The sequence below is a fragment of the Vulpes lagopus genome, chromosome 8 (assembly GCF_018345385.1).
Source record: "Vulpes lagopus strain Blue_001 chromosome 8, ASM1834538v1, whole genome shotgun sequence".
NCBI classification, from domain to species: domain Eukaryota; kingdom Metazoa; phylum Chordata; class Mammalia; order Carnivora; family Canidae; genus Vulpes; species Vulpes lagopus.
Window position 1 is genome coordinate 11,321,590 of NC_054831.1, and position 27,951 is coordinate 11,349,540.

Genomic DNA, 27,951 nt, shown 5'->3' on the forward strand with positions numbered 1-27,951 from the left:
GGAGCTGATTCTAGGAGGTAAGGGCTATGCTAAGTGTCATGCTTCTGGCTTTCAGAGTTATAAAGCCAATGCTCACCTGGGTGGCCAGGACTTCCGGGATGTCCAGGGGCTCCCTCAGTTCCAGCAGGCCCCGAATGGCCAGGGGTGCCAGGTAGCCCTCTTTCTCCTTTCCTTCCCATGGCACCTGGTAATCCTGGATCTCCCTTAAAGTCAGTCAAACATCTTTAAAATCCTCATATAAGCAGGATATGTGATCAGAACTGACTATGAACTCTGCTTGCTTGCATCTAGTTAGTTACTTCGTTAGCAATGCATCTTAAATGTCTGCTATGTGCCAGCACCAGCACCGCGACAGGTGCCAGGAACAGGATGGCTATGGTATTTGTGGGAACCAGTGCAAAATGCAAAGCCAGCATACTTAAATTGCAGGGAGAGTAATGACCAACTCCTCGGGGATCGAAACCTGAGGGATAAACTCATAAACTGATAGCTAGCTGTATGAGAGGCGTTCTGAGTTGTGGAAAGAGGATAAAAGACCCAAATAATTGCCTGAAAACGCAGCAGTATTTTCAATGTTCTTTGCCCACACTGAATCCAGACACTTGCTGGTACTTAGAGACTCACTCCACCACCGAAGTGTAACTACTTTAGTGGCCAGTATACCTTTAGTCCCGGTGGTCCTGGCCTTGTACCTGCTGAATAACCTGGCTCTCCCTTGTCTCCTCGGAGACCGTGAACACCTGGGAGGCCTGGTCTTCCAGTGACACCTGGTAGTCCCAAAGGTCCCCTGTGTCCTTTAGGACCTGAAAGTAGGAAAGAGGTCAGGTAAAATAGGTAAACATAGGGATCTTGAAGCATTCTACTCCTAACTTTTGCACAAATAACCCTTCTCCCAAGAAGCTGGCTTTTCAGAATCAGTAATGCATCAGGTAGTTATGATGGATGATTTTTACACAATATGAATATTTGTTTTGTTCTCACTTGTGTTCTAATTGCACACAGTACATTCCATCTCAAAGTAATCTAGTTTTATACCAACTTTCTATTAAGTGGGAAACCAAAATAACAAACAATACAGAAGACTTAGAATTGGGAGGCAGCATGAGCTTTAGGCTCATAAAAGGATCTTAGACCTTACCTGGCATCCCCATGTTCCCCATGTTTCCTGGACTTCCACGTGGTCCTGCTTCTCCAGGATTCCCAAAGCTGCCTGGATCTCCTCGGGAGCCTTGGGAACAAATAAGTAGAGTCACATGTCCTGCACAGTCCCTGGACATAGTAGATGTTCAATAAATATTTGTTGCTTGCATGAATGAATGAGTTCTGAGCAGCCAGACCAGCTGGTTTAAGTGCTTATGTAGCTGCCTTTTTGCCGTCAGACGAGGAGGGGACTGAGGACCCAGAAGATATAAAATCAGAGAAAGTTAGATTCTTGTCGACAGTCCTGGATTTCAAACATCAAAATCATCCTAGGTGCAATGCCCACAGAAGAGAAGGGGCTCTTGCCACTACATGGCAATAGAGTTCCAAATGCAATCCTGAAATGCTATCGCCATGTAACATATTTTGTCATTGATGGGGTCATAGAGAATATGGGGCTACTTTAATTCAGTTTAAAGATCTTCTTTACAAAATCAACAGCTTGCTTTAAAAAAGGAAGAGGCAAATCTGAAAACCTCTAAATCATTATCTGATTTCCTTCTATGATATGTGATCTTGCGATACACTACAGTATGTATATTTTATAATATATGCCAGCAATGCCAAAATAACCTTTGTAGTACAAAGATGGAAGTTTGTGCAAGCTAATATTTTTTTGTAGTACAGGCTGACTATAAGCAGCTTCGTTTTGATTTAATTTCGAAGCAAATACCTGTTGGAGCACTATGGGAGCAAAATTCATATTCAACCCCATAGGTCATGAAACACATTTTTGTTATATTTAGATCTGGGAACACTTAAAGCCTAATATTTCTATAAGAGGATCAACTCTACCTGGTGGGCCTGGTGGTCCAGGTGGCCCTTCGAATCCTTTCAAACCTGGTAACCCTGGAATGCCTCTGTTTCCTTTCTCACCCGGCTTTCCTGCAAACCCTAAAGTTAAAAACCATGTATTAGAAACACAGGTTAGAATTTTTTTAAAGATTTATTTATTTATTCATGAGAGACACAGAGAGAGAGAGAGAGGCAGAGACACAGGCAGAGGGAGAACCAGGCTCCTTGCAGGGAGCCCCATGTGGGACTTGATCCTGGATCCCAGGATCATGCCCTGGGCCGAAGGCAGATGCTCAACTGCTGAGCCACCCAGGCATCCCCACTGGTTAGAATTTTGATCTGAATCTTCTACATCCTGATTATACTTGATGAAATATTACTGCAATACAGCATAACATTCATTAAGAGTGTGGCAAATGTAGGCTTTTCTCAAAATGAGGATTAAGTGAGATAATACATGTCAAGCATTAGCACAGTGCTTGGTACAAGTTAGTTCTTAACTAACACTAATGATTATAATATTTATACTTTAAACATAAATTTTAAGAATTAGTGGCCTAAATATAGTCTCTTGTAAAACTTTTTTTTTCTTTTGGTAACAACAGAGGACCATTTGCTACGCTATTCTGATCCAGACTGTCCTGTTCTCAAGTCCATTTATTACAATTATCATTTCTTAAGTAATTAGACCATGAAAAACATCATTTTCTTTTATTTATCTTATTGAATCTGCAGCCAATGTCAGTCTGTCCTTGAGCCTTTCCAAACTGGGTGTAAAGATGACAAAACTGGACTCTGTGAACTCAATGGACTAATCTAGAGTCATCATCAATTGGTGGTAATGCCAGGATGTGAATCTAGCTCTGCGGGCTGGAAAGCTCATAAACTTCCCAAAACACCATCCTACTTTCCATAAAACATGATTTTGATCACAGTAGTCTCTGGCTTAAAAATATTCCTTGAATCTGTAATATCTACAAGGCAAATTGCAAACTCCCTCCACTGGCATTTGAAGCAAGCATTTACCAATCTGTCTATGGCCTGGCTTTGTGCCTTTTCTCAAGCAGATTCCTTTTTTTGGGCTGTGCTCCTGCTTACATCCTTATTCATTCACCTAAGGACCGGGTATCTAACGAATAGACAGGCCTTGTGCTGAGTACGGGAAACATAAATTACGTTCCCTTTCTCCAAGTTTTTAGTGTTTAATTGGAGAATCAGCCAAGTAAATAAACAATTACCACTCAGTGTGATAAGTTCTGTAATAGAGTTGGGCACAATATGCTACAGGGAAGAATTCTGCAAGAAGGGACTGTGTGTGTGTATGTCTTAAAGACTGAATAGGAGCTATCTGGGTGGAAAAAGCATGAACAGGACCAGATGCCCAGACAAGAAAATAGCATGTACAAAGGAATGGTGAAGAGCAGGTGGTTAGATCATTTTCTTTTGTAACATTTGTTTTTCCTACTTATGTCATTTATCACAATCTAAAAAAAAAAACAAAAAACCACAAAACGATGATATTTAGCACATTCATTTGCTTTGGGTTTGTAAGAGTTGCCACGACAAATCTGGTTTGGTGGTGTAGGGCTGGAGGGCGAAAACTGGTTTTTATATTTTTAATTTTTTAAAAGATTTTATTTATTTATTCATGAGAGACACAGAGAGAGGCAGAGGTATATGCAGAGGGAGAAGCCGGCTCTCCATGGGAGCCCGATGAGGGACTGGATTCCAGGACTCTAGGATCATGCCCTGAGCCAAAGACAGATGCTCAACTGCTAAGCCACACAGGCATCCCGGTTTTCATATTTTTTAAAGGTTGCAAATAGGCAAACACTGAAAAAGAGTAAGCAATAGGGACCACATGCAGTCCAAAAAAACCCAGATACTTACTTCCTGGCCCAATACATAAAATGTCTGCAGATCCATTAATGTCTCTTTCCCCCACTGAACTGTATGTTTCCTCATGACCAGAGTATTACAAGTCCTTGGTTCACTTCTATGTCTTCAGCACATACTAGAATACCACTTGATAGGTACTAACAAGTATAATTGTTGAATGAATATCTGTCACGTAGCTGGTGAGGCAGGCAAAGGGCAAGTGATAAAGAAACTTTGTATGCCAGTCTAAGTTTACTTTTACCATATTTGGCAAAAAGGTGGTTTTGAGGCTTATAATTTAAAATGGACTAGTGACAATTTATTTTATTTTATTCATTTATTTTTAAACATTTTACTTATTTATTTGAAAGAGAGAGAGGGAGAAAGTGCACACTCCAGAAAATAAGCAGGGGGAAGGGCAGCGGAAGAGGGAGAAGCAGACACCTGCTGAGCAGGGAGATGGACATGGAGCTGGATCCCAGGGCCCTAAGATCATGACCTGAGCTGAAAGCTGATGCTTAACTGACTGAGACACCCAGGTGATCCAACCTGTGGCAATTTAAATACAGCAGACCCAAATGCAGAATTAATGTAGAAATAAAAAGTCATGCATTAAGGAGGCAACATATTATTGTTCAAGGCATAGAAAACCCTGTTCTAATCCAGGCTTGGGCTACCAACTGGCTTTGTGATCATGGGCAGGGCATTAAACACCAACTTTCAGTGTCCTCCTTTGTCAACTACAGGGATTTTCTTTGAAAATTCTTAGTCTCAGAACCAGCTCTGACGTTCTGATTCCAAACAAAAGAAAGGGCTTACCTTTGAGGCCTGGTTCTCCTTTGTCCCCCACTGAGCTGGTTATTCGACAAGGCCCCATAGGTCCTTTCTCTCCTTCTTCCCCCTTGGCTCCTGGGGGCCCTTTCTCACCCTTTGCACCTGGAATTCCAAAGCTACCTAAAAATAGAAGTAGCAACAACAGTTCCTTAATTCTTGAAGTAGTTCATAAGGGTCCAAAAGCTAATGGTGATCCCATAAAATAAAACAAAGTAAGACAGATATAACAGCCAGCCACATGAAGATAGTGGCATAAGATGGCAGGGAAAAAATTTATTTCCATTCAAATGGAAAAAGGAATACAGAATACAGAAAAATCAGATACACAGTTCTTTCAGGGAAATTACTTTTCCCTCAAGGGATAAAATGTATTTATTCTGCTGCTAAATATGTGAACATCGCTCATGCCTCCTGATCCTAGGAAATAGTGCCTCACTTACCCCTCTGTCCTGGGGTGCCTGGGATCCCGGGAGGCCCAGGAGGGCCAGTGTTTCCTGGATAGCCCATCATCCCCATCATTCCTTTTTCACCTGTAGAAACAAGTTAACACAGAGTAGGTCAGGTTGTACAGAATGAGAGAAGTGAAATATTCCATAAAATAAAATATGTTATACTTCTAAGGAGGGTTGAAGGAATGGCTTCTATAAGTACAAAAATAACCATATTTGTCTGGGAGATAGGTTAGTTCACAGTCTTTATTATCCTATGTATGTGGAGGTCACTGATAGTAAGTCACATTTGCAGATAGAAGCAGAACATGTTGAGGTTCTGAAGCATTCCCTCCTCCCAATCCTTGACCAATGGCTTTCTTTTATAGTCCTTTACTTTATTTTCCTCAAGCAGTCAATCATTGAAGTTGGCTTTTAAATGCATTTGTTATTGTCTCCCCCACTGTCAGAGGTAGTCTTGCCTGCTGATGTGTCTCTAGGGCCTAGAACAGTGCTGATATGTGGAAGAAGTTTAATTATAAGAATTATTTGCAGATTAAGTTGTTCTTCTCTGGAGGAGAGAGATCAGTGAAGTCCTTATGCCATGAGGAGATTAGAATATTGTTCCCAAACATCTCAACTATAAAAATAGTGATAGAAGTAAAAAGAATGATAAGGGAATATTATGAACAACTATAGGCCAGAAAATCAGATGACTTAATCAAAATGCACAGATTCCTAGAGTTGCACAGATTATCAAAACTGACTCAAGGAGAAATAGAAAATCTGAGTAGTCCTATAACACAAAATTGAATTAATAATGTAAAGATTTCCCACAAGGAAAAGCCCAGACTCAGATGACTTCACTGGTGAATTCAACCAAATGCTTAAAGAATATCAATTCTTCACTAACTCTTCTATTTTCTTCTAGAAAATACAAAAGAAGGAAATATTTTCTATTTTGTTCTATAAAGCCAACATTACCTTGATTCCAAAACCAGACAAAGATATCACAAGAAAAGGACAGACTAGTATCCTTTACAAATGTAGATGCAAAAATTCTCAAGAAAATACCAGCAAATATCCTTTAGTACTAACATATAGAAAGAATAGCATAGCCAAAGTTGCCATACCTGGGTAATTGTGAAATGTCATCATCCCACCACCACCACTGCCCTGCTCCCTGACTCCCTGCAAATAATTCAGTAGGAAACACTTATACTAACTGAAAGAGGAATGTAGAGTCAAAATTCTAGGCCTAATTTCAATTTAAAGAGTCACCTTAAAAGAAAATGTGGAAGAAAATGGAAGAAGAAAAATAAAAGCACAAAAAACGATACCTGGTGGTCCTAAAAATCCCGGATTTCCTGGATATCCTTTTTGGCCAGGTGGTCCTATCTCACCTCGATGACCTGGCATTCCTGGTGGTCCAGGTTCTCCAGGAAAGCCTGATCTATCCAAACCTGGAATACCTGGGTCTCCTTTTGGCCCTGTTTCACCTCTTCTGCCTATATATAAATAAATGAACAAGTGAATGAATGAACACATAACTGCCTTCCCCATCAACTCCAGAAATATATTTTTTATGGTTATAAATATTTAGTTGTGTGATTATGGGCAAACCACACACTTATCTGATTGATGGACTGATTTATTTACGTCCCCTTCTGTACAATTTCTAAGACTCCTTCTGACTTTAATATTCTATTTCAGTGATTCATGTGGTAATGAAAGTGTAGAATTTATATCTATTTTCTAGTCCTGCAGACACATCCTGGGACTTTATGACTGTAGCTCAGTCTTTAACCTGCAGAATATGTATATAGCCACTCAGGTGGGGAGGCAAGCCATCAGATACTTTTGGAAACAATAATAGCACTACTACAACCATTAATGTCTTCGCCAGAAATTGGTTTGTGAACATAAAAGCAATGTGATACTCCATAGGCATTAGCTGAGTTCTAAAAAATTTTTCTCAGTTCACAGATCTGACTGAGAAGATCCAAGAAAATAGAGTAAATTTTACATAATCTGGACCACCTAGCCTGCATAATTTAGAGTTATTTCACACCCTTATTTTATGTTGCTTGGGAAGCAATTAACTACATATCTATTTACCACTTTGTATACTTATGGAGGTAAAGATAAAACTTTTTCTGATCTCTTACTCTATGGGTGGTACTCACTGCAACAAATACATGACTAGGTTTAGATTGCTAAAATAACATTTCCTATTGAACAGTGATCAGGACTTGTTGTTGGACAGTTCTCATGTTAAGCAGAAAAGCACAGAGCAGGAGTCTCATGTCACCTGCCCACTTAATGGCTGGTTTCGAGGCCCTCCTCTTACCTGGTTGCCCTTCTAATCCATTTAATCCTGGAAGTCCGTGGGCTCCTCTGGGACCCTCTGTGCAACTTCCTGGGGGTCCTTTTTCTCCAGGTGGTCCAGGCTTCCCTGGATCCCCTGTAAAATAGAGTCCAGTAATATATTCAGGTACCAAAACCCAAGGTCATCATAAAGCTGTCACAATCATTCTCCTGTAATCCCCCCAGATTGAACCTATATTTAATACCACTGATAATGCCTTTTATAAAGGACACTCATAAGGACAGAAGGAAGGAAGGAGAAAGGAAAGAGAAAACAAAGGTAGGGCAGCAATGGAAAAATAATTAGGCTCTTCATATTCTATTTGTTAAACTAGAAGTCTTGCTGCATTTTAGCAGAGCTCACCGTGGAGAACAGTAATCACACTTGCTATTGTACCTGGTGGTCCATCAAGCCCTCCAGTTCCTGGAATTCCAGGAAGACCTGGAAGTCCAGGGAGTCCAATTTCTCCATTTTCCCCAGAATTGCCTCTTTCTCCTGGAAAACCTGGTATTCCTGGTTCTCCAGGCATGGCTAGTCCTGGTTCTCCCTGTTGCACAGAAATCATGTTAGTTGCACTATATGACACTTCCAAATCTTTTTTGGCTATTAATTGGCCTTTAGGGCTATTAAGTAGAAAATAATCCCTTTTGCACAGTTACCACCATTAAACCATCCTTTCCTTTTTCAACTCTAGTTGCTGAGTTTCCTATAAAATTATCCTTGACTAGTCTTGAGGCTATGTAAATTCCACTTTTTAAGAAAACTGAAATTGTTCTAAACAGTCTAGATGTTTCTACTTTTGACATCTTTTCTTATAGTTATCCACATGTTTTTAGAGCCCTTCCATTTTAAATACTCTGAATGTTTCTGAAGATTAAGGAGGAAACAGGGAAGCAAACTTGTCTTCTAAGACCTTCTCTTTTCCTTTCTAAAAGGTAGGGATGGTTCAGAGAAATGTTAAGAAGTATTTAATGTCTTTATCATCTGCCAATATATAGATAACTTCTACACCCAGAGTCTCCTAACAGGCTTACTGTGATTGCCACCCTCCTTCCACCCCCTTTATCCCCACACATCCATCTAAGTTTTAATTCTTGAAGACCTTGGCTCCTGGGAGACCTGGTTCTCCAGGTGACCCGGGCTTCCCCATTTCTCCTGGACAACCCGGTGCTCCTTTTGCTCCTGGAAAACCTTGGTCTCCTACAGAGAAAACACAACAATAATTGCAGAAGTAGGCTTAGTAAAACATTTAGAGCAGTATCTCTGTTATTTTATCTAATGTTTTTATGAGACAAGTTGCTAGAGATGTTTTTATGAAAGTCTGAATTATGAAAAAGCCAACTGCTACATTAGCAATTAAAAAAAATTCCATTCCAAATCAGATCCTCAATTTAAAAAATGTCTTTCTCCATTTTATTGTTTAGCATGGCTACAATTTTGATGTGGCAATTCTTTAAAGCACTGATCCTGGTTGACCATTTGGCTGACTTCCTCTTTTGGAGTATATTTTACATTACAGTGTACAGCCAAATAAATTCTTGAATGTGCATAAATCCATCCAAGCATGACCCAGATGAGGATATAAAGCATGTCTGGTGCCCTAGGCTTAGGTAGCCTTTCTCAACATGGGTTGCTCAACAGAATTACTTCCTAATGCCATTGAACATAATGAATTAACTTCTTTCTTATATATTTGTAATAAGAGAATTGGGAGAGGAGTCACACATATCATTTGTTCTGTTCCGTGGTTCACAAGAGGAAACCCTGGTGGAGCAGGGCTTCATTCAGAGAGTTCTTTTGTGCTGCTAATTTGACAAATTTTTAATTCACCATTAGTTGATGGGATTATTAGGTTCAACCGGGAAATCTCAGTCTACGTTTTTCAAGCATTTCTTAAGCTACTTCTGGTCTGCATAGTTTACAGTCTCTTTCCAGAAGGTGAATCCATAGGGTTACAAGCAAGGACGCAATTCTTAATAAGTCCAAGAAGGAGTAGGCAAAAATATGGGCCAGGCTGCATTACTTCAGAGATCATTGGGAAGACATCTGAGAAATTGGAGTCTAAGACATTCTTGAGATGATTACATTTTCCATTTCAAATATTCATAAGCTGAGATCAATATTCCTGTATTTGTGCAGAACTAATGCATGATAAGCCCTGATGACATATTAACCTAGGAGATCAAATGCCAAAAAATGGATTATCTTTTGACAGACACTTTAAATAATATTGAAACTAACATAAAAGGATTATAAAATCTGAAAATCTATGCAACAAGCCAGGGACTGAAATGGCTCATATGTCATCCTGAACAAGACTTTGATGTATTGGTTAGGTTATTGTTTGAGTTCTCAGCATCTGGATTTCTTGGAGTGTCTTCCCTTTGATGGGAAATAGCATTTGTTCCCAAAAGAAAATAACTTCTGTAATTTATAAGGGAGAGTATGGGAAAACCAGTTACTTGTGATTCCATAGTTCTTTTTTAATTACTAAAGAAATGTATAAAGTGAAAAAAAAAGCATAAATGTAAAAATGTGCATTTATCAAGAAGTAAAGAAAATTCCACACTTAAAAAGAATCACTGCTACCATTTTGATGAATTTCTTTCCAGGTTTTTTTCTATGTATTTTAAAAAATTTGATTGAGATGAGATGTGTAAATCTATGTGAGTTCTACCTTTTTGCCTAACATCATTGTAAGACTTTTCTTTTCCCATTTAAGATGGGTGAAAAACATTATTTTAGATGTCACATTATGGATCTTTTCTGTTATTCATGACATGTATTTATATTTTCTTAATATCCATAATAAATGTTATATTTTAAATTTTGTAAATTTACCCTTAGGTCCAGGGGGCCCAGGGAAGCCAATTCCTGGAATTCCTGGTTCACCATCAGGCCCAGGAAGACCCGGATCACCACATTTTCCTATGGGTCCAGGGATACCTTAAAACATACAAACATTCGCATAAGAAACTTCCCTTCATCTTGCCCTGAAACACAAAATGTCTTTCTGTGTCATTCTAGTCCTTTTTGGAAATTAGGAAATAATTTCACATAACCTCAACTGCAACTCTTCCTCTCTATTCTTATCCATTGCTCTAATCATTAGGAGCTGCAAATAATGTTTAAGATAGAATTTAATTCCTAAAAAGAAATATTCTAGACAATGTGAACTACATAAGTCTCCCTCTATGCATGCAAAAATAAGTTTCAGATCATACTGGCCAAGAAATTACATCATCAAATGAAGAAGCAGCAGGAACTATCCTGATGAACCACCAGCAAACATCACTTACTCTCCACCACCCAACTCCCCCACAAAATCCACAGAGATTTTCCTGCTCTCAACTTCCTTTTCTGTAATTATATTGATTCTTTTTTCTTTTTTGGAATCAGAAGGCACCAATGGGAATAATTTGGATAATCTCAAAGATCAATGACAAGTCCCCCGCCTGTGGACTCGTTATCTGACAAAACTTGAGCCTTTACTCTCTTTTGGAACCAATAAATATTTTCTTTCCTTACAAAGGGGATGACATTTTTCAAGGACAGTAGGCTATCATTTGATGCCATGCACCAGACTTGGCAGAGGGGATACTCACCAGGTGGACCTCGGGGGCCAGCATGACCAGGGGGCCCTGGAGGTCCTGGGGGCCCTGGGACTGGTGTTGAAATGCCAAATTCTCCCTTAGGACCTTAAGAAAGTTTGTGATCATAAGATTGGTGTGCATATTGAAGATTTTTTTTGGCTCAGAGGAACAAATGTGATTATAAGGGGTTTATAAATATATCCCAAGGAATAGAAAAAAATAGTCTCTGCTTCCATAGTCTTCAAAACTGGCTTAAAAGATGACCAACCCACTGAAACTTTCTTATTCAATTGAAGAATATTTATAAGCATTGTCTATTGCCTAAGCTTAGTTTTAATTAATAGCCCAACTCAATGCTCGTCTATTGAAAGAGAGCCTATTCTAAAAAAAAAAAAAAAGAATCGATAATACGGAATTCAGCTTAAAACTCAGTGAATATCTATTTGGTAGGATATATATTTATTGGGCTACTAGTTTGCATGGGAAGGAAGCATGGTATGCTGAACAAAACATGAAATGTGGCCTGGGCATATATCTTAACCTCTCTGATAAGTTCTTCATGTGTCACTGGGGGAGTAATGCCTACAGAGCCCATAAAGATTCAAAATAAGGTGGCTTACATTAAACACATGTTAGTGATTTGTGTTATCCATATATTTATAGAAAAATAAGCTTACAGTAGTGTGATGGAAAAAGCTTGATGATAATATATTTTACAACAGAGTCCTTCACATGTAGAAAGAACAGAAGAGGATTTGAAGATGGGTTAAAAGAACGTTTTCTGCAAAGGGCCAGATAGTAAATAATCTGGGCTTTCCAGTCCAGATGGTCTCTATGCCACTACTCAACGCTGCCATCGTAGCGTGGGAACAGCCAGAAACAATATGTAAATGAATGAGTGTGGCTGTGTGCCAGTTAAACGTATTTATGGACACTGAAACTTGAATTTCATATAATTTTCACGTGCCATAAAGGATTATTCAAAAGGTTTTTTTTTTATCCACCAATCATTTAAAAATTTTAAAAATCATTTTTAGCTTGTAGGTCACGCATAAATATGTGGTAGGCTAGATTTAGACTATGGGCTGCCATGGTTTGCCAATCCCTGGATTAGAAGAGCAGCCTCAAAAGCAAGATGCAAAAAAGAATAAACCATAAATATATATATGTATGTATATATATAATCACAAAAGAAGCTTTATGTACATGTGTGGGCAGAAACGCATGCATACAATTTAAAATATATATAAATACCTGAGGGAGGTACCTACCAATTTTTTACTGATGAGGGATACTATAAAAGGGTTCGGAGGCTGTTAGTTTATTGGGTCTAACCCTTTAAAGTGATGTTAGAAGCAAACAATGATATGGTGGCATTATTTGTGGAAAACTGTCAACAATATGCAATTCTCATCCACAGATAAACACTGATGATCCGATCCCTCCTGGATCTACCAACCATGTTCAGTACACGTGGATCCCAAAAGTGGCTGGGACTTTAGAACTACTTATCACAAAACTTTTCTTCATTTATCTTAGCTATTTTGAAGTTTTATTTACAAACCATCTATTGAATTATGGGTCAGAAAGAACACATTTGCAATAACATCAGTGGGCCCTTGAGACTTAGAAGAGGCTTCTCAGTATCAGTTTCATGGGTTTCTATCACCCCTTTGTTTATCACAATGGAAATCCACTCATTATTCTATATATTTCTCTTTTTTTTAGTTTTTTTTTTTAAGGAATCTCTACACCCCCCATGGGGCCCAAACTCATAATCCCGAGATCAAGAGTCGCAGGTTCCACCTATGTAGGAAGCCAGCCAGGTACTCCTCATCCCATACATTTCTATTAGTAAATGGAGACTGACTATTTCTTAGGAAATTTCAGCTGGAACTGCTCAGTAAAGGGAAAATAAATGTTCTCTAACATATCCTACATATTCTCTCCCAGTGTCTATGAGCTAACATATTCTACTTATTGGAAGCAGATAGATATACATTCATTCGTCTTGGGGAGCTTCACTTGCTCTAGGAACCATGACCCCACTCCACAGGAAAACAGGACTGGAAAGAAAACTAACCAACCGGCTTCTCCAGGTGGTCCAGGGGCTCCAGTAACTCCTTGGGTGCCCTTTGGACCAGGCTCTCCCTGTGGTCCATAGTTTGGTGGTCCAGGTGGTCCTGCAGGTCCTGGGGACCCTGGGATCCCAGGATCCCCTGGAGGACCCTGGTCCCCCTTCTCACCACTCAGGGCCTGTGACAATAGGAATATGTTTGGATAGTGCTTCATTCCAATATCCCCTTACACGGGTTAATCTTACCATAAATAGGACTGCCAGATAAGCAGCCAATGAGAAAGTCTTGAATTACAAAGCAGTTGGCATTTGAAGGGAATTATTACTAAAATCAGAGCACTGTCTGGTTTCTGCTGTTTGTGGCCTTCGGAGTTCAACAACATTTCATTAAGTTGGAAGTCCCTTGTGTCCCACTGGAGGTGTCCTCCAGCGGGATGTCACACATAGAGAATAGCTCCTAAAACTTTGTTCACATTGGCCAACAGTTCAAATAGCTTCAGAGCTGGCAGTCTTGGGAATAGCACATTTCTAAAATAAAACCAGCACAGCAAACCTTTGATCTTTACTGGGTATTTTCGTTACAAAGGAGATACAGATAGACTGCATTCTTTTTTTTTTTTTTTTTTTTTTTTTTTTTATTTATCTATGATAGTCACAGAGAGAGAGAGAGGCAGAGACACAGGCGGAGAGAGAAGCAGGCTCCATGCACCGGGAGCCCGATATGGGATTCGATCCCGGGTCTCCAGGATCGCGCCCTGGGCCAAAGGCAGGCACCAAACCGCTGCGCCACCCAGGGATCCCCCTTTTTTTTTTTTTTTTTTTTCTTATAAAATATCTTTTTGTAATTGCATAGGCTGTAACTTTGGAAATAGCTTGTCTATTTTAAATGAGTCAAATGAGACAGATAATAGAGCTCCCCTTCTTCCCACATACGGCCCCAAATAATAAATTTGACTGGATTTTCATTGTTCAGTATCATTGAGTAACCAAGTGTTGGATGTTTTCCCCCTTCTTCTATAATGACAGGACATAAGACTCAACATATCACCTCCTTGATTTTTTTTTCTTTGCTTTACTTTTACTGAAACTTATAAGCAAATTAGTGAGATGCAAAAGGAAGCATCATGTGAGCTGTCTTAATACTAGACCAAAGAACTTTAGAATCTGTCCCTCTATAAGCATCACTGCCACCCCAGGGACAGCCTGGCCATTTGTCAAGGGAGAGTCTGAGAAACACCAAACCTGCCAGCTGCTTTCAGCCAGAAGCTGTTTTGTCATCAAGAAGGCATCGGGAAGACTGTATACCACGTCTACATCTTTGGGAGCCACACTTTATATTCTGATAGTAAAGCATCTGTAAACAAATCTTTAAATTTATTTGCCAAGTTTTCCTGTTCAAGGTGGGATCCTCTTAACTTGATAACACTGATAAACCCTAGAAGAAGCTGGTATTTCCTGGAACAGCTGGGCAGCATGGCTGGCAAATTTCTCACAAATACACAGAGGTGCTTAGCTTCTGACCCCAAGACATTTTTAAAGAGATAAGGAGATCCCAGTAGGAATCTCCCAAGTGAACATGTGAGATATTCTATTCCTATCCTAGGAAAAGACAGAAATGATGGAAGCCTAAATATTTTAAATGACGAAACATTTGATCTGTGTATCTGATGACCCTACTCCTAAATATTCTGTTCTTGAAGCATTTATTTTTGCTTAAAAGAATGAACGCAGTCCTCAAAACCTTGACTAAGACTTTCCACCATTAATGATTTTCTGAATGTGTTTATAACCTCACTGGATACAAATGTGGGACTTGTGTAAGAGACAAGATCATTCTCCACTCAGGATTTTATTTAGGCTAAAAGCACTACTGAGTGCTACCTATGTGTCAAGATATGATACATGTTTGCTGGAGCCCTTGCTACACCTCTGAAGGCACCCCATTGTGCAGCTGGAGGGGTCCACCAGGATGAGCGGCCAACCACTTTCTGATCACAAACCACCCAGTGTTGTCACTTTGGAGCATCCTAATGGCAGGGAAGGTAATTTGAAAAAAGTACTGGATACCAACCGGTTCACCTTTGGGTCCTGGTGGTCCTTTGATTCCAGGAGTTCCAGGAATTCCATCCAAGCCCTTTCTTCCAGGATGGCCTCTGAGCCCGGGGTCCCCTGGAGCACCCACCTGTCCCTCAGGCTCAGATGTTTCTCCTTTTTCTCCTTTAAGTCCTGGAGCACCCGGAGCACCCGGGAATCCCTAGGGTGGTACAGAAACAAGGCTGCACTGCATTTGGGTGCAGCTGTTCTTGTGCTAATCTTAAAAAAAAATGTCAACCAGAATTTTTCAATTTTAATGAACGTGGATTTTTTTCTTTAGGCACTTCCTTTGGCCTACGAGTCTGATTTCAAGCTTTTTGGTTTTCTTTTCTATTTGCTGCCAAAACTGGAAAAGAATATAGCTAGATAATACAATTCAAAGCAACACATGCAATAGTATTATGATTCAATAATACAAATGATGCAATTATGATACACATCATCACAAGATTACGTTAGGATGTTGGTAAATTTTAACATGCATCTATGAATAATTTGATATAAATGTGTTTATTTTTATATAACTTTCTGAGTCACTGTGATAACATTTTAATTTCTAAAAGTCTTTGAGCCTAATTTACATATCCTAAGATGTATCTTTATATGAATACAATTCAATGATTTTTAGTAAATTTGTTTTTTTTTAATTTTCAGTAAATTTGTACATTTATGACATTATCACCACAATCTGGTGTTAAAAACATTTCCATCCCTCCCCTAAATTCCTTTAAATCCATTTGCAGTCAATCTCTGTTTCCAACTCTAGTCCCAGGCAACCACAGGCCCACCTTCTATCTCTGATACCATTTTAAATGATTATACATTCATTGCTTCATTCACTTATTCATTCACGCATCATTCCTTTATTCATTTGATCAAGTATCTATTAAGTGCTCTAATGTTAAGTACTCTTTGCAGGGCACCAAATTGACAACCTATGTGTGGTGCCAACTGTATTTCCAGAGTGTGCTACTTCCCAAATTGCCACTAAAGCTTCCAAACCATGAAATCTTACTGGAAATCCTGGAAGACCCGCACTTCCTGGGGACCCTGGGCTTCCTTTAATGCCAGCTGCCCCTTGTCCTCCTGCAAAGCAGTGAATTATTAGATATCCATTGAATGCCAACTCTGAGTAGTCAGGGTAATGCAGTATATGAAGGAAATAGGGTGTTTTCTTCTGAGGAAAGAAAGACAATTTCTATCTTAAAACACAGAGTACAGGGAGGGAACGGGAGTACATAAGTAGAATAGAGATGATGTAAAGGAAAACAAAACAATTAGAATTTAAAAAAATTTTACCTTCCTAAAATTCTTGTCTTTATAGTTTTAAGGAGATACATTTATTTGTATTAATCATAAAAGTAACATCTGCTCATTGTAAAAAAATAGATTCAGAAAGAAGAGAATAAAAAATCACCCATAAATCTACCACCAGAGGACAATATTCGCTAACATTTTCATGTATGTGACTCATAAAATTGTATATCCATAATGCACTGGACATATACATGATATTTTTGAATCATATGTCAATAAATATACATATGTCAATAAATACAGTTATATCTTCACTTAAGTGGTTGCATTGTAACCTTTTGTGTGGATCAACCAACATTTATTCAGCTAACTGCTGTTTTCAGAATTTAGAACATTCTTCCACTTAGCTGTAGTAAATGATGCCATGATAAATATCTCTAGATATTTAGTGCTTCAAACTTATCCAATAATTTAAATAAATTTCTGAAAGTGTAGCGCGAGACCGAATGGACGCAAACTTTTCCAAGGCTTTGGATATCTGTTGCTAAATTGCATTTTACTGTACAATTTTACACTTCCTATATGTATTTAAATATCTCTGTTAAAGATGATCCCTTTAGAGAGTCTTTTGGATGGATCTCAAGCCCATGTGTCAACAAATGCATATTCAGATTTTATATTTTGCAAGATTTGAATCAGGATACATTTTTTGATAGTCATCCAAATGGCTTTCCCGTTTATATATCTTCTTTGAGCTATACCTATAGTATGCCAAATGTAGAGAAACCAAGGAAAAGACAACACTGCTAGTTGCTCGGTAACAGTGGCCTGCCCACTTGCATTCTACCCTTGGGCTAGAGGTCACTCAAGGGGAATGTAGGACTATAACGATTGCTTTCCTTCTATTCTTTCCCTCCCTCCCTCTCTCTCTCTCTCCCCAACTCCTTCCGTTCCTTTTAGTTTTTGTTTTCATAGAAAATTTCACCCAGAGTCTTAGCACTGAATAGGAGCTGCATGAGGAATAATCTGCCTCCCACCCCAGCTCTTTGCCCCCTCACCCCTTGTCATCCTTCCCTCTCAGGCCTGTCTCAGAGATGACAGAGTAACTAAGGCATTTGTAAATGGAGTAGGAAGGCTTTGTGGGTGACAAAGGACTCTGGCTGAATGCATGTCCTTTATCAGCTGGCCACGGTATCACATTTAGCATTTCTCCTTTGGACTGACACCCAGCCCCCTTGAAGACCCCACGCCAATGCCAATGCCAACGCCAATGTCTACCAGGTGGTGGTAACATACAAATATCCCCTTATCTGTGTTGCCAGGTAGACCTCTGGATTAACTTGCCTCAAAGGGAAGCTCCTGGCACCACAATTAAAGGATGCCAGTGTAGAGAGCAAGAGTGGGGCTCTGGAGGAGGAGGTCTGGATTTGAGTCCAGGCTTGACCACTTATGAGCTCTGCCACCATATGTATATGCTTTCCATCTGTCAAATGGGGTTACTGATAGCACCGACCTCTAGGACTGATGTTAGGAATAAGGCACAGAGATACATACGACATCCAGAACAGTGCTGAGCACACAAGTGCTCTGTGACTTGAGCTCTTGTTGCTTAGTGATAGACAATTTGATGACAATGTGGGCAGATCATGGTGGTCATGGCAAAGCCACGACTGCATGTGACATAGCATGAGAGGCCCTGAGTAGCCAGGGCAGTGGCACGAGAGACAGAGGAATCCAACTAATGAGACTTCCTCTACCTCAAGGTTTTGCCCAGGATCAGTTCTGTGGCTGAGGAAGGGGGTGCCAGGGCAGCAGAGACAGTGGCAGCCTGGAGCAATCATATGGGGTGGAGGGTCTGGTCTGGCAGAGGGGTTGACAAAAGAAGTGACACAGGCTCTAGTCGGCTCTCAGAATTTTGGCCTCTGAGATGGTTTTTACCTTCAAAAATAGAGTTAGTAGCTAATACTGAAAAATGTATGATTTCAGATAAAAATCTTCCTTTCTTTTCATGAAAAATGGAAAGATTTATCAATGCAGGGCTTAAAATGCCGCAAAGTAACAACAGATCTGAGCTGGTGTGGGATGGTCCCCTCCGTTGTGCCTTCCAGCTCACCACAGTCCTCACCACTCTATTGCCCCCACTGGTGTGCGGATTTATTGCATTTGTATCTTTCTAAAGAATGACATAGCGCATATGCCTTTGGCTGTACCAAAAGTGGAGGCCTTAAAAAAAAAAAAAGACTGAGGAGAGTTGTGTCTTTTAAGAAAAAAAAAAAAAATGAGAGAGAGCTATTTCCTCATGGAAGAAAAAATGTGTATGTGGGATGCCTGCCTCACTTCTCCTAGCTCCTACCCCCATAGAAACCCCAGTCTACAATTCGTGGATAACCCAATGGTTTGCTAGAATTCAGCAACTAAAATGGAACAAGGAGACATGCCAGTTTTTGTGTTTTGGCTTACTTTATGTTAGCAGAGTATGTTTTTGAAAATCTCCCTCTAAGTTCTTACAAACCACATCATGACATCCAGACGTCTGGTACCTTTTTTTCACCACCCAGTTGAGCTCACCCTTTTGTACTCGCAAATACCCTTGCCCGCAAAATGTCTGTACCTGGGATTCCTTTTATGCCATCCAACCCAGGCAGTCCTGGGAGACCTGGACGCCCTGGGATATAAGCACACTGTACGCACAAGAGGCCTGGTTCCCCTGCAATCAGAGCATGCTTACGTTACTCATAAACCCACATCGAGTCTGCAGAAAGTACAGATGATTTCCAAACCACACAATCATTTACTACATTAAAAATTTTGGGGAGGTTAATGAAAATCATCAAGGATATTGTGCATATTAGTAAAAAAATCACTCATCTAGGGGCGCCTGGGTGGCTCAGTTGGTTAAGTGTCATGATCATGGTTAAGAGCCATGACCTTTGGCTCAGGTCATGATCCCAGGGTCCTGGGATTGAGTCCTGCATCGAGCTCCCTGCTCAGAGGGAAGCCTGCTTCTCCCAGTCCCTCTGCCCCTCCCCCTTGCTCATGCTCTCGCTCTCTCAAAATAAATAAATAAATAAAATCTTTAAAAAATTATTCACGTGTTGCGTCAGTTTACTTTATCTATTCGACCTTTTTAATATTCTTAGAGGAAATCTGAATCAAGAATAAAATATTTATTTTTTCAGTACCTCTCTCCTTTGGTGCAGGATAAAACTCATATTCTAGGCATATCCAACAGTTTATTGCCTGGGTGCTAAATACATGATTGCTTCACAGATAAATGAATACTTTTAGGTAATTCTTTTGGAAAGCAAGCCATCTGTGGCTGTCCATAGTTTGGGATCATTGTTGTTTTGAAGGGGAAAAATCAGTGATAGTAATGATGATGAGAATGATTTGCTTTCATAGAGCAACACCAATGATTGAACCAACCTTTGGGCCCCTCGACTCCTGGGATGCCTGGAAACCCAACATGGCCGGGGAGTCCACCACCCCCAGGTGGACCTTTGCGAAACACGATGTCACCTGCAAAACAACACCAAAGCTATTTTTAAATTTTTTATGTGTTTTTTATTCAATTACCAAGTAGTTTCAGTAAGATGTATTATTTTATATGCATTTCCCCCATGTTTGTTTTGGAAGCTGAGTCTTTTGATGGTGGCCTGCAATTGAAGGCTGAAGCATGTTGACCAGCTTTTCCTTTCTCATTTACGCACATGTGATATTTTTTGACAGTGGTGCAGTGATTCTTTAAAGGTTTGCTATCTGGTTAGTTCTTATCACAAAATCAACCCATGTTATTTTATTCAGTTATTTCCAATTCTTCCAAGACTACCCTTTTAGCATTTTTAGGGAAAGGATCAAATCTCATTCCTCTGTGTATCTTGGGTATATTGAATCTCCCTGATATATTGTAGATGCTTAATACCTACTGAGGGAGAAAGTTCTGATGGAGTGTTAATCTGTTTTCTCTGCATCGCTTGTTCACATCAATGGAATTTGTCATTCTTAAAGGAGTCTTTAAGAAAGCTCTCCCCAGCCTTCCACATATATTTGCTACTATATAATGTTTCAATGAACAGTTAATGCTCTAGGGCTCTTGAGTTCTAAGACCAAATTTTTGGTCTTGCCATTGCATATCTGGGTAGAAGGCAATGCTGAGGAAACTAAATATTTGAAAATAATACCTATAGCTACCCCAGATTTCAGAGCAACATGGTATCACATTTAACTGAGATGGAACGGGGTGTGGATAACATTTGCTTGACTCTGAAAGGAATGCTCATTTTGTGATCCAGTTTTCTGTGTCTTTAAGATGACTGGATAATTATCTTTAAACAGTAAAACCTAATGGCAGTTTTATACTTGATGTAGGCCTATATGTATACTTACACATTTATAGATTTGTATTTACTTGCATATTTTCATACTCATTTCATGCTTAATTCAACAAATATTTGACTACCTACAATGTTCCAGCGCCTGTGCTACATGCCGAGCTTTAAACAGCAACAAGACACAGTCTCTGACCTCAAAAAGCTTTGAGTCTTCGTAGGGGAAACTGACCAAGACAGGCAATGGGAAAAGCTCTACTATTGGGATAAGCATGAGTGTTATAGGATGTGGGCTTGGTGAAAACTTCCTGCAGGATATGAGCTTGAACTTGCAACTGGATGGACAGACAGGTGATGCTAAGAGAAGCTAGGAAACCAGGGCGATCTCTGAGGGGAGAGGATGCACAGTTTCCTGGAGAGGGAGGTGTGTTACTGCTGGCACCCAGGGTCCAGAGCCCGACGACAGCACTTATTACCTACAAGAGCTGTGCACACCAGGCTCCTTGTCAATAAAATGAGCATACTAAGCCTACATCTTGAAAAAGACTCAGAGCACTAGAATTTGTTAAAATCCCTGACACAGGGCAGCCTGGGTGGCTCAGTGGTTTAGTGCCACCTTCAGCCCAGGGCATGATCCTGGGGACCCAGGATCGAGTCCCACGTCAGGCTCCCTGCATGGAGCCTGCTTCTCCCTCTGCCTGTGTCTCTGCCTCTGTGTATGTGTGTGTGTGTGTGTGTGGGTCTCATGAATAAATAAATTTTTTAAAAACCTTTAAAAAAATCACTGACACTGAAAAATTTCAGTTTAATTTAGTTTTGCTTTGTTTTTCACATAGGTTCACACCATAGCTTGGCAGCTTTTGTCCTCGGACGTTTATTGTTTTATTAATGGGATAATTTCTCAAGCAGCTGTTGGCCTAAAGGGAAACTTTTATTTTTTTTCCCCAAATATTGCTCAAATAGCCAGAAATTTAACTGAATTATCTTATTAACAGGAAGAGTTTTCCAGATTATTCTTTCAGATTTTCCAGGTTTATAATCACACTGTCTATAAATAATAAATCCTTCCTTTCTTTAAAACAAAATCTCAGACACACAGCACATTTTTAAGGTTGTTAGGAGGACTGAGTATAAAACACAAGACCTCCTGGGCACTTTCCAGAAGAGCCATTTAAGATCCAAAGAGTGTCCCATATGGTCTGAGGTTCTGTGTACCTATCAGCCAACAGAAAATGCGAAGTGGCTCTGTGGGAGGCTGGAGAGGATAGGACAGCCCCAGACACCACTTCACCTCCTCTAGGCTGCAGCTCTGTGGTCTCTGACCTACTTTTTCTGGGAGCATCTTGCCTCATGCCCATGCTGTGCACCTCAAGCCCACACACCCTTGCTCTGGGTTTGCCTGCTGATGCCAGGTCATGGGATGCCCCGGGAGTCATGCTAACACAGCCAGGAAGAGTGTGTGTGTGTGTGTGTGTGTGTGTGTGTGTGTGTGTGTAGGGAGGCTGGTCTGGCCCTGTGGGATATATCTTTGACCCATGACCAATAGGAACTGGTGGATAAATTCTTCCCTCTTTTTTCTCTGGGACAGATTGTTCTGCAATAAAGTTATAGCTTCTTGGAGATATTCTCTAGGGATGGAACAAGCAGTTGCAAACTTGGCCTAGGCCGACCTGATAACTGTCATCCTTCTCTGCTTCACTGCCCCTGTGACTGACTTCCACTGTGACCTCTCATGGGAGCTCAGGCTAAAGCTTTGCTGTACCAGCAAAGTCATCATTCCACCAGAGATGCTTTCACAAAGAGTTTATAAAGTGAAACAGCAGCAGAAAGATTGCTCTTAAGATCCACACAGATTGAAGGCCCCATCACGTAGCTACCTGGTGGTCCTGGATATCCCGGCAGCCCTATGGGGCCTGGTGAACCAGGACAACCTGGGGACCCAGGAGGCCCCACTGCATTCTTTCCCGGGGGCCCTTGTTCCCCTTTACGTCCTTTCATGCCTGGAGATCCAGGAGCTCCTCTGAGGCCAGGCTTTGATAACCCTTGGAGAAAAGAACATGTTAGCACATTTTAAGTATTTTCCTGATTAATATGTGTTATTTTTTCAATTGCAAAAAGTGATATATTCTTATTAACCAAAGTTACATAATCAAGAGGTACATAAAGCATATAAAACCCAAAGGGGATATCTTCCTTCCTTCATATGTGGCCTTGTTAAACTATCAGCAAAGTATAGCTCAGAATGTTCCAGTCCCAGGAGGTAAGATACGAACTTATTTATTACAAGGGAAACACAGAGATGCACTACTGTCTTTTTTGTTTAAAAGGATCTCATGAGAAATTCTTCAATATGTGCTGCTTTGTTGATTTTTTTCATCAGATACTAGAAGATACCTACCTTTCAGCATCTGAAATGAGAGACTGTCCTAATTGGACTTAATTCCTGCCAATCATCTTCATTATAAAAGGGTGTGGTGGGGGAGGCAGGCATCTCCTGGAAGAGAAGCCAGGCCAGGTGGTACAAAGCCATTTCACCTGTCTCTCTTAAGGTGACAGAGGGCCAGTCACGAATTCCTCCTGCCTTACAAACAGCTTAACTATAAAGAAGAAAGACCTCACCACCAAAGGGCTGAGAATCAGCAGGGGTAATATCTGATTATTTCTGATTATTGAGCATAAGGATTTTGCCATAAAAGCAAATCCCTCTGATTGATGTCTGTTTTAGAGTTTTGTAATTTTTACTTACTCATTTCCTAAGGGAGCCTATTCATTACTTGGGGCAGGGGGGTGCTGGTGGGGAGAAAAAAAACTCTTCCCTAATCTTTGGCCAGACCTCTAAAATATCCTTTTGTATTCCAACTTCAGGAGATACCCATTGTTAACAGTTTGGTGTATATTTTTCCATGCACATGCAAGTACACACAATATTTATCCATTTATCAATATTTTTACAATGGGATAATACGATACATATACTTCTGCAATCTGCTTAATTTCAATTCATTTTCGAAATTATGAAATAGTTTAAATATACAACAAGGTATAGAGAAAAATGTAATCAGGGGCAGGGCTTATCAAACCTTAGCTATTTTTTTCCCAAGGTTTCGTTTCCTCTACAAAATGACACATGACAGCATTACAGTTATAATTAAAGCCACTGAGGTTAATCCTTGATGAAATGTCCTTGATTCTACCCTTCCTCTCTCAAGAGACAACCCTTCCAGTGACTCGTGGGTGTTTTTATACTTTACAGAATTATCTATGTATTCATAAGTAATGTACCGTGAAATTTAAAACTACATAAAAGTGTAATCTATGGAGCACATGGGTGGCTCAGTTGGTTAAGCAACCGACTCTTGGTTTTGGCTCAGGTCATGATCTCAGAGTTGGGGGATCGAGTCCCACAACAAGTTCCCTGCTTAGCACGGAGTTTCTTGAGATTCTTTTCTTTTGCGCCCTTCCCTCCACCTCACCACCCTTGCTTGCCTGCACACACTGTCTCTCAAACAAATCTGAAAAAAAAATGCAACCTATGTACAACCTATGTACACAACATGTGATACACTATGAAAACTACCATTTTTAACCAACTTAATTACTGTAAATTATTGTTTTCTATCTGTGCCTCCTCTGAGCTTCAAGGCTTCCGCCCCTACACCAGTTACTGTCACTTGGTTTAAACTACTGGGACGTAAAAAAGCATTTCTAAGTCGCTTTGTGTCAGCTTTCCCTCCCGTTCCCGCTATAAGTCACAAAGTTAACAATGAAGAAGCTGGAAACACTTTTAGATCAATTAATGAGGCCTGTGTCTTATGTAAGTGATGCAAAGGTGATTTTCCTTTCAATAGCATTTCTATTGGTGGCTCAAGAAACATGTACATACCAGCACTTCCAAGAACTCCAGGAGGACCGCTGGGACCTACAAATCCGTAACAACAATTAATTGCTTATAAGGATATAAATACTTCCCTCTCCCCATTTTTGAAATCTTGGGCGACAATATTATACTAATTAAAAGGAAATATCTTCATACTTTTTCTCCACTCTCACGAAGGTAAAATATTAGAAAACTTCATTTATTTAAGACAAACTGCAGAGAAGAAACTAGTCTGAGATGCCTAACACTCAGAAGTGAGTCACGCCATCCTAACACAGTCAAACAATTCAGCAGACATGTACTAAGAGCCTGCTCTGTGCTAGACACTTTGCTGGGATGGTGCGATGGTGCGATGCAAGAACAGCAAACAGCTGGAACTGTCAAGGTCCTGTCGTTTGGCTTGGCTTCCCATCTCAGATCGTTTCTAGCTATGATATTGCAGGTGAGGTTCTAATTCTTTGATACATCTGTGTGACTAGTGAACATTGCAGATTAAAAAAAATCTATGTCTTTGTCTATACTTATCTGTCCATTTAAGAACAATGGGAATTTTTACTCTTTTAAGTGAAATTCTCCTTCGAAATCTTATTTGTATCAATAATTGGCCTTAGATCGGTGGTTCTCAATCCCGCCTGCACACTAGAATAATCTGGGGAACTTTTACAATCTACCAGCGCCCAGGCCCCCTCCCCCATGCAGACAGTTGCAGCAAAATCCCAGTGCCTGGACCTGGGCATATTATTGTTTAGAACTTCCCAGGAATTCTGATGTGTAGCCACAGAGGAGAGCCCTTGACCTACACCTTTTCAATCTATCTGAAGGGATAGAATCTAAGTAAATGTGACACTATTTCATGGGGCAGGAGTCAGGAAATCTGGGTTTCAGTCCCCTCTTGTCACTATTGTGTGGATTTGCTCAAATTGCAGTTTTTTGGGGTCTCCATTTTTTCTTTTGTAACCCACTATGGTTGAGGATCTTCACATTCCCTCCTCCTGCCCTCTGGTTAGTATTTTCTTGTCAGACTGAACTTGATGCTTTTACACACAGAGAGGATTTAACTACTTTCTATGGTATGGCACCTATGGAATACTCATATAAAAGTATGAAAATTAGGACACACCAATACTACCACCCATGAAAACTGGGAGACCTCCCTTTTGCCTCCGGCAAATTCTAGGTCATAAGCATGTGTTTTACATTGCCTGGAAGGAAACACATGGAAATGTCAGTAAATGCTTTAGGAAGAAATTCATTCTCACCCTGGGGTCCACGAGCTCCTTTGGGGCCTGGTGGGCCTGGAATTCCTTCATCACCCTTTTCCTGGTATGCATCATAATATTCTGTCTTAAAGGAAAAGGAAACGAATAAAGAGAAAGGATAGCTATTTATGGTGAGCTCACCAAATGCAATACTTCAATGTATTGTATCCTTTTTTTCTCTTTTTGCCCAAAGGATCTTTTCCTTATTTTCCTGAATTCATAAGTTTATGTATTAGCAAGAATACAGTCATATGTACATGATGGATAAATTTAAAGATCAAAGTTGATGTTTCTGGTATCATGTATTTCATGGGCTTTCAATTAGAAATACATTTTATGATGCAAGCCAGCTCACACACTCATTTCCATAAGTGAACTGTGGATCTGGAACATCCAGATCCAGATATGTGGGAATCTGTATACCGAAGTTAAAGTTTCAAAAGCAGTGACTTACCATTTTGACATATGATCAATTCTGATTTTTTTTTATTATATGCTATTTCACTTTTTAAAAATGCTTGCCCTCATGCACTAACTTTATTTCATAGTATGTTGGGACCCACAATACTCCGTTGATTGTCTCTTTACATTTCAGCATACCATTGACTTGCAATATAATATTGAAGGTTATTGTTTCTAATATGCTTGGTGGACCTACTGCTGTTCTTCTTAAACATCTACTTCCTAAGTAGAACTTCCAAGGAAGTTACTAGGTGCTGCAGAGTTACATAGAATTGAAATACACACAGCAAGCTAGGAACGCTAAGAATTTCTCTCAAGCACAACTGACAAGTAGATTTCTCATAGAATTCAGTACATTTATCTTGAAGGAAAGAAGATGGAAATAAAAAAAAAATTGGTTTCGTTTTGTTTCCTCATATGCTACATAAGGCCAATTACTTTGTTGGCTTGTTTAAGGAAGAGTTAACAAAAGTATTGTGGTTAAGCAATTATGTATAAAATAACAAAAACAATTCATAATAGTAACAGTAATGATAATGTAATAATGTCCATCATAAATTCCATAATGACATATGTGCACCTGCCAAGTTTTGGCTAAGTGTTTTCACAAAATGGCTCATTTCTTCTTTCTGGCAACTCCATAAAAGTATTTTGAGACTACTTGCCTCTGAATCATTTGCTTGTTAGGTGAAATGTGAATTTCCAGGACACTCCCTCAGGTACTGAGTAGATTACTTAGCCTGAGGGATCTGAGAACTGTATTAGTAGCAGAACCGCCTCACCCCTACCCCATGACTCTTTTACCATCATGGAGCTTTCCATAGAACTGGCATAGTCATGAATGGCAGTTCTGCTCAGCACATTGAATGTGAGAACTACTACCTTCTTTCATATTTTAAAGTTTATTTACTTATTGGGGGGGGGGGCAGAGAGAGAGAGTGAAAAAGTGTCTTAAGCAGACACCGAGCTCAGCACGTGACTAATGTGGGGCTCGATATCACAACCTGAGCCAAAACCAAGAGTCCCACTGACTGTACTACTCAGGCATCTGAGAACTACTGTCTTTTAAATGCAGGAGAGAAAGAGATACCAGAATTCAGATCCTGAGTCCCTTTTACTCATCTGCTTAAGCTTTAGAGTCACAAAATAGAGAATGTGGCCCCTTTGCAGTCAGGAGTTGCATGCTGCATCAGATCCATGTCCATGCTGGAGAGAGGAGACTGCCTACTAAAATGGAGTTTGGGCTGGGCGTCACTGGTTTTTGCTGGCTCTGGTTGAGCTCCTCTGTTGAGCTCTGGAAATGCCTGTTGTCATACCTGGGCCCAGCTGCAGTGAATGGAGCAGGCTCCCTCCCCCGGCTGCCCCCGTTGGCCTCCACTGCACTCCTACTACTCTGCTCAAGGGCACAGGTCACCTTGGCCCATGTCTGATTGGACAAAGAATTTATCCATTCTCATGCCCAACGTGGTTATTTCTAGTGCCTTCCGGAGACCAAATAAGA

The 27,951-nt window shown here is 40.1% G+C and overlaps 1 protein-coding gene across 1 annotated transcript in view; it reads right to left on the reverse strand.

Annotated features, from left to right (window-relative positions):
- Positions 1-27,951, reverse strand: part of COL4A3 (collagen type IV alpha 3 chain) — a 129,802-nt gene that overhangs the window by 19,883 nt on the left and 81,968 nt on the right. The window contains exons 19-38 of the mRNA XM_041766914.1: positions 25,989-26,073; positions 24,736-24,771; positions 22,730-22,894; positions 19,951-20,043; positions 19,136-19,231; positions 16,283-16,353; positions 15,245-15,427; positions 13,184-13,352; positions 11,109-11,201; positions 10,345-10,449; positions 8,606-8,703; positions 7,900-8,050; positions 7,486-7,599; positions 6,476-6,643; positions 5,148-5,237; positions 4,693-4,827; positions 1,996-2,094; positions 1,139-1,228; positions 664-803; positions 77-203 (exon numbers count right to left, since the gene is read on the reverse strand). Of these exons, the coding sequence (XP_041622848.1) occupies positions 77-203; positions 664-803; positions 1,139-1,228; positions 1,996-2,094; positions 4,693-4,827; positions 5,148-5,237; positions 6,476-6,643; positions 7,486-7,599; positions 7,900-8,050; positions 8,606-8,703; positions 10,345-10,449; positions 11,109-11,201; positions 13,184-13,352; positions 15,245-15,427; positions 16,283-16,353; positions 19,136-19,231; positions 19,951-20,043; positions 22,730-22,894; positions 24,736-24,771; positions 25,989-26,073 (2,308 nt within the window). The remainder of the gene's footprint in view (positions 1-76; positions 204-663; positions 804-1,138; positions 1,229-1,995; positions 2,095-4,692; positions 4,828-5,147; positions 5,238-6,475; positions 6,644-7,485; positions 7,600-7,899; positions 8,051-8,605; positions 8,704-10,344; positions 10,450-11,108; positions 11,202-13,183; positions 13,353-15,244; positions 15,428-16,282; positions 16,354-19,135; positions 19,232-19,950; positions 20,044-22,729; positions 22,895-24,735; positions 24,772-25,988; positions 26,074-27,951) is intronic.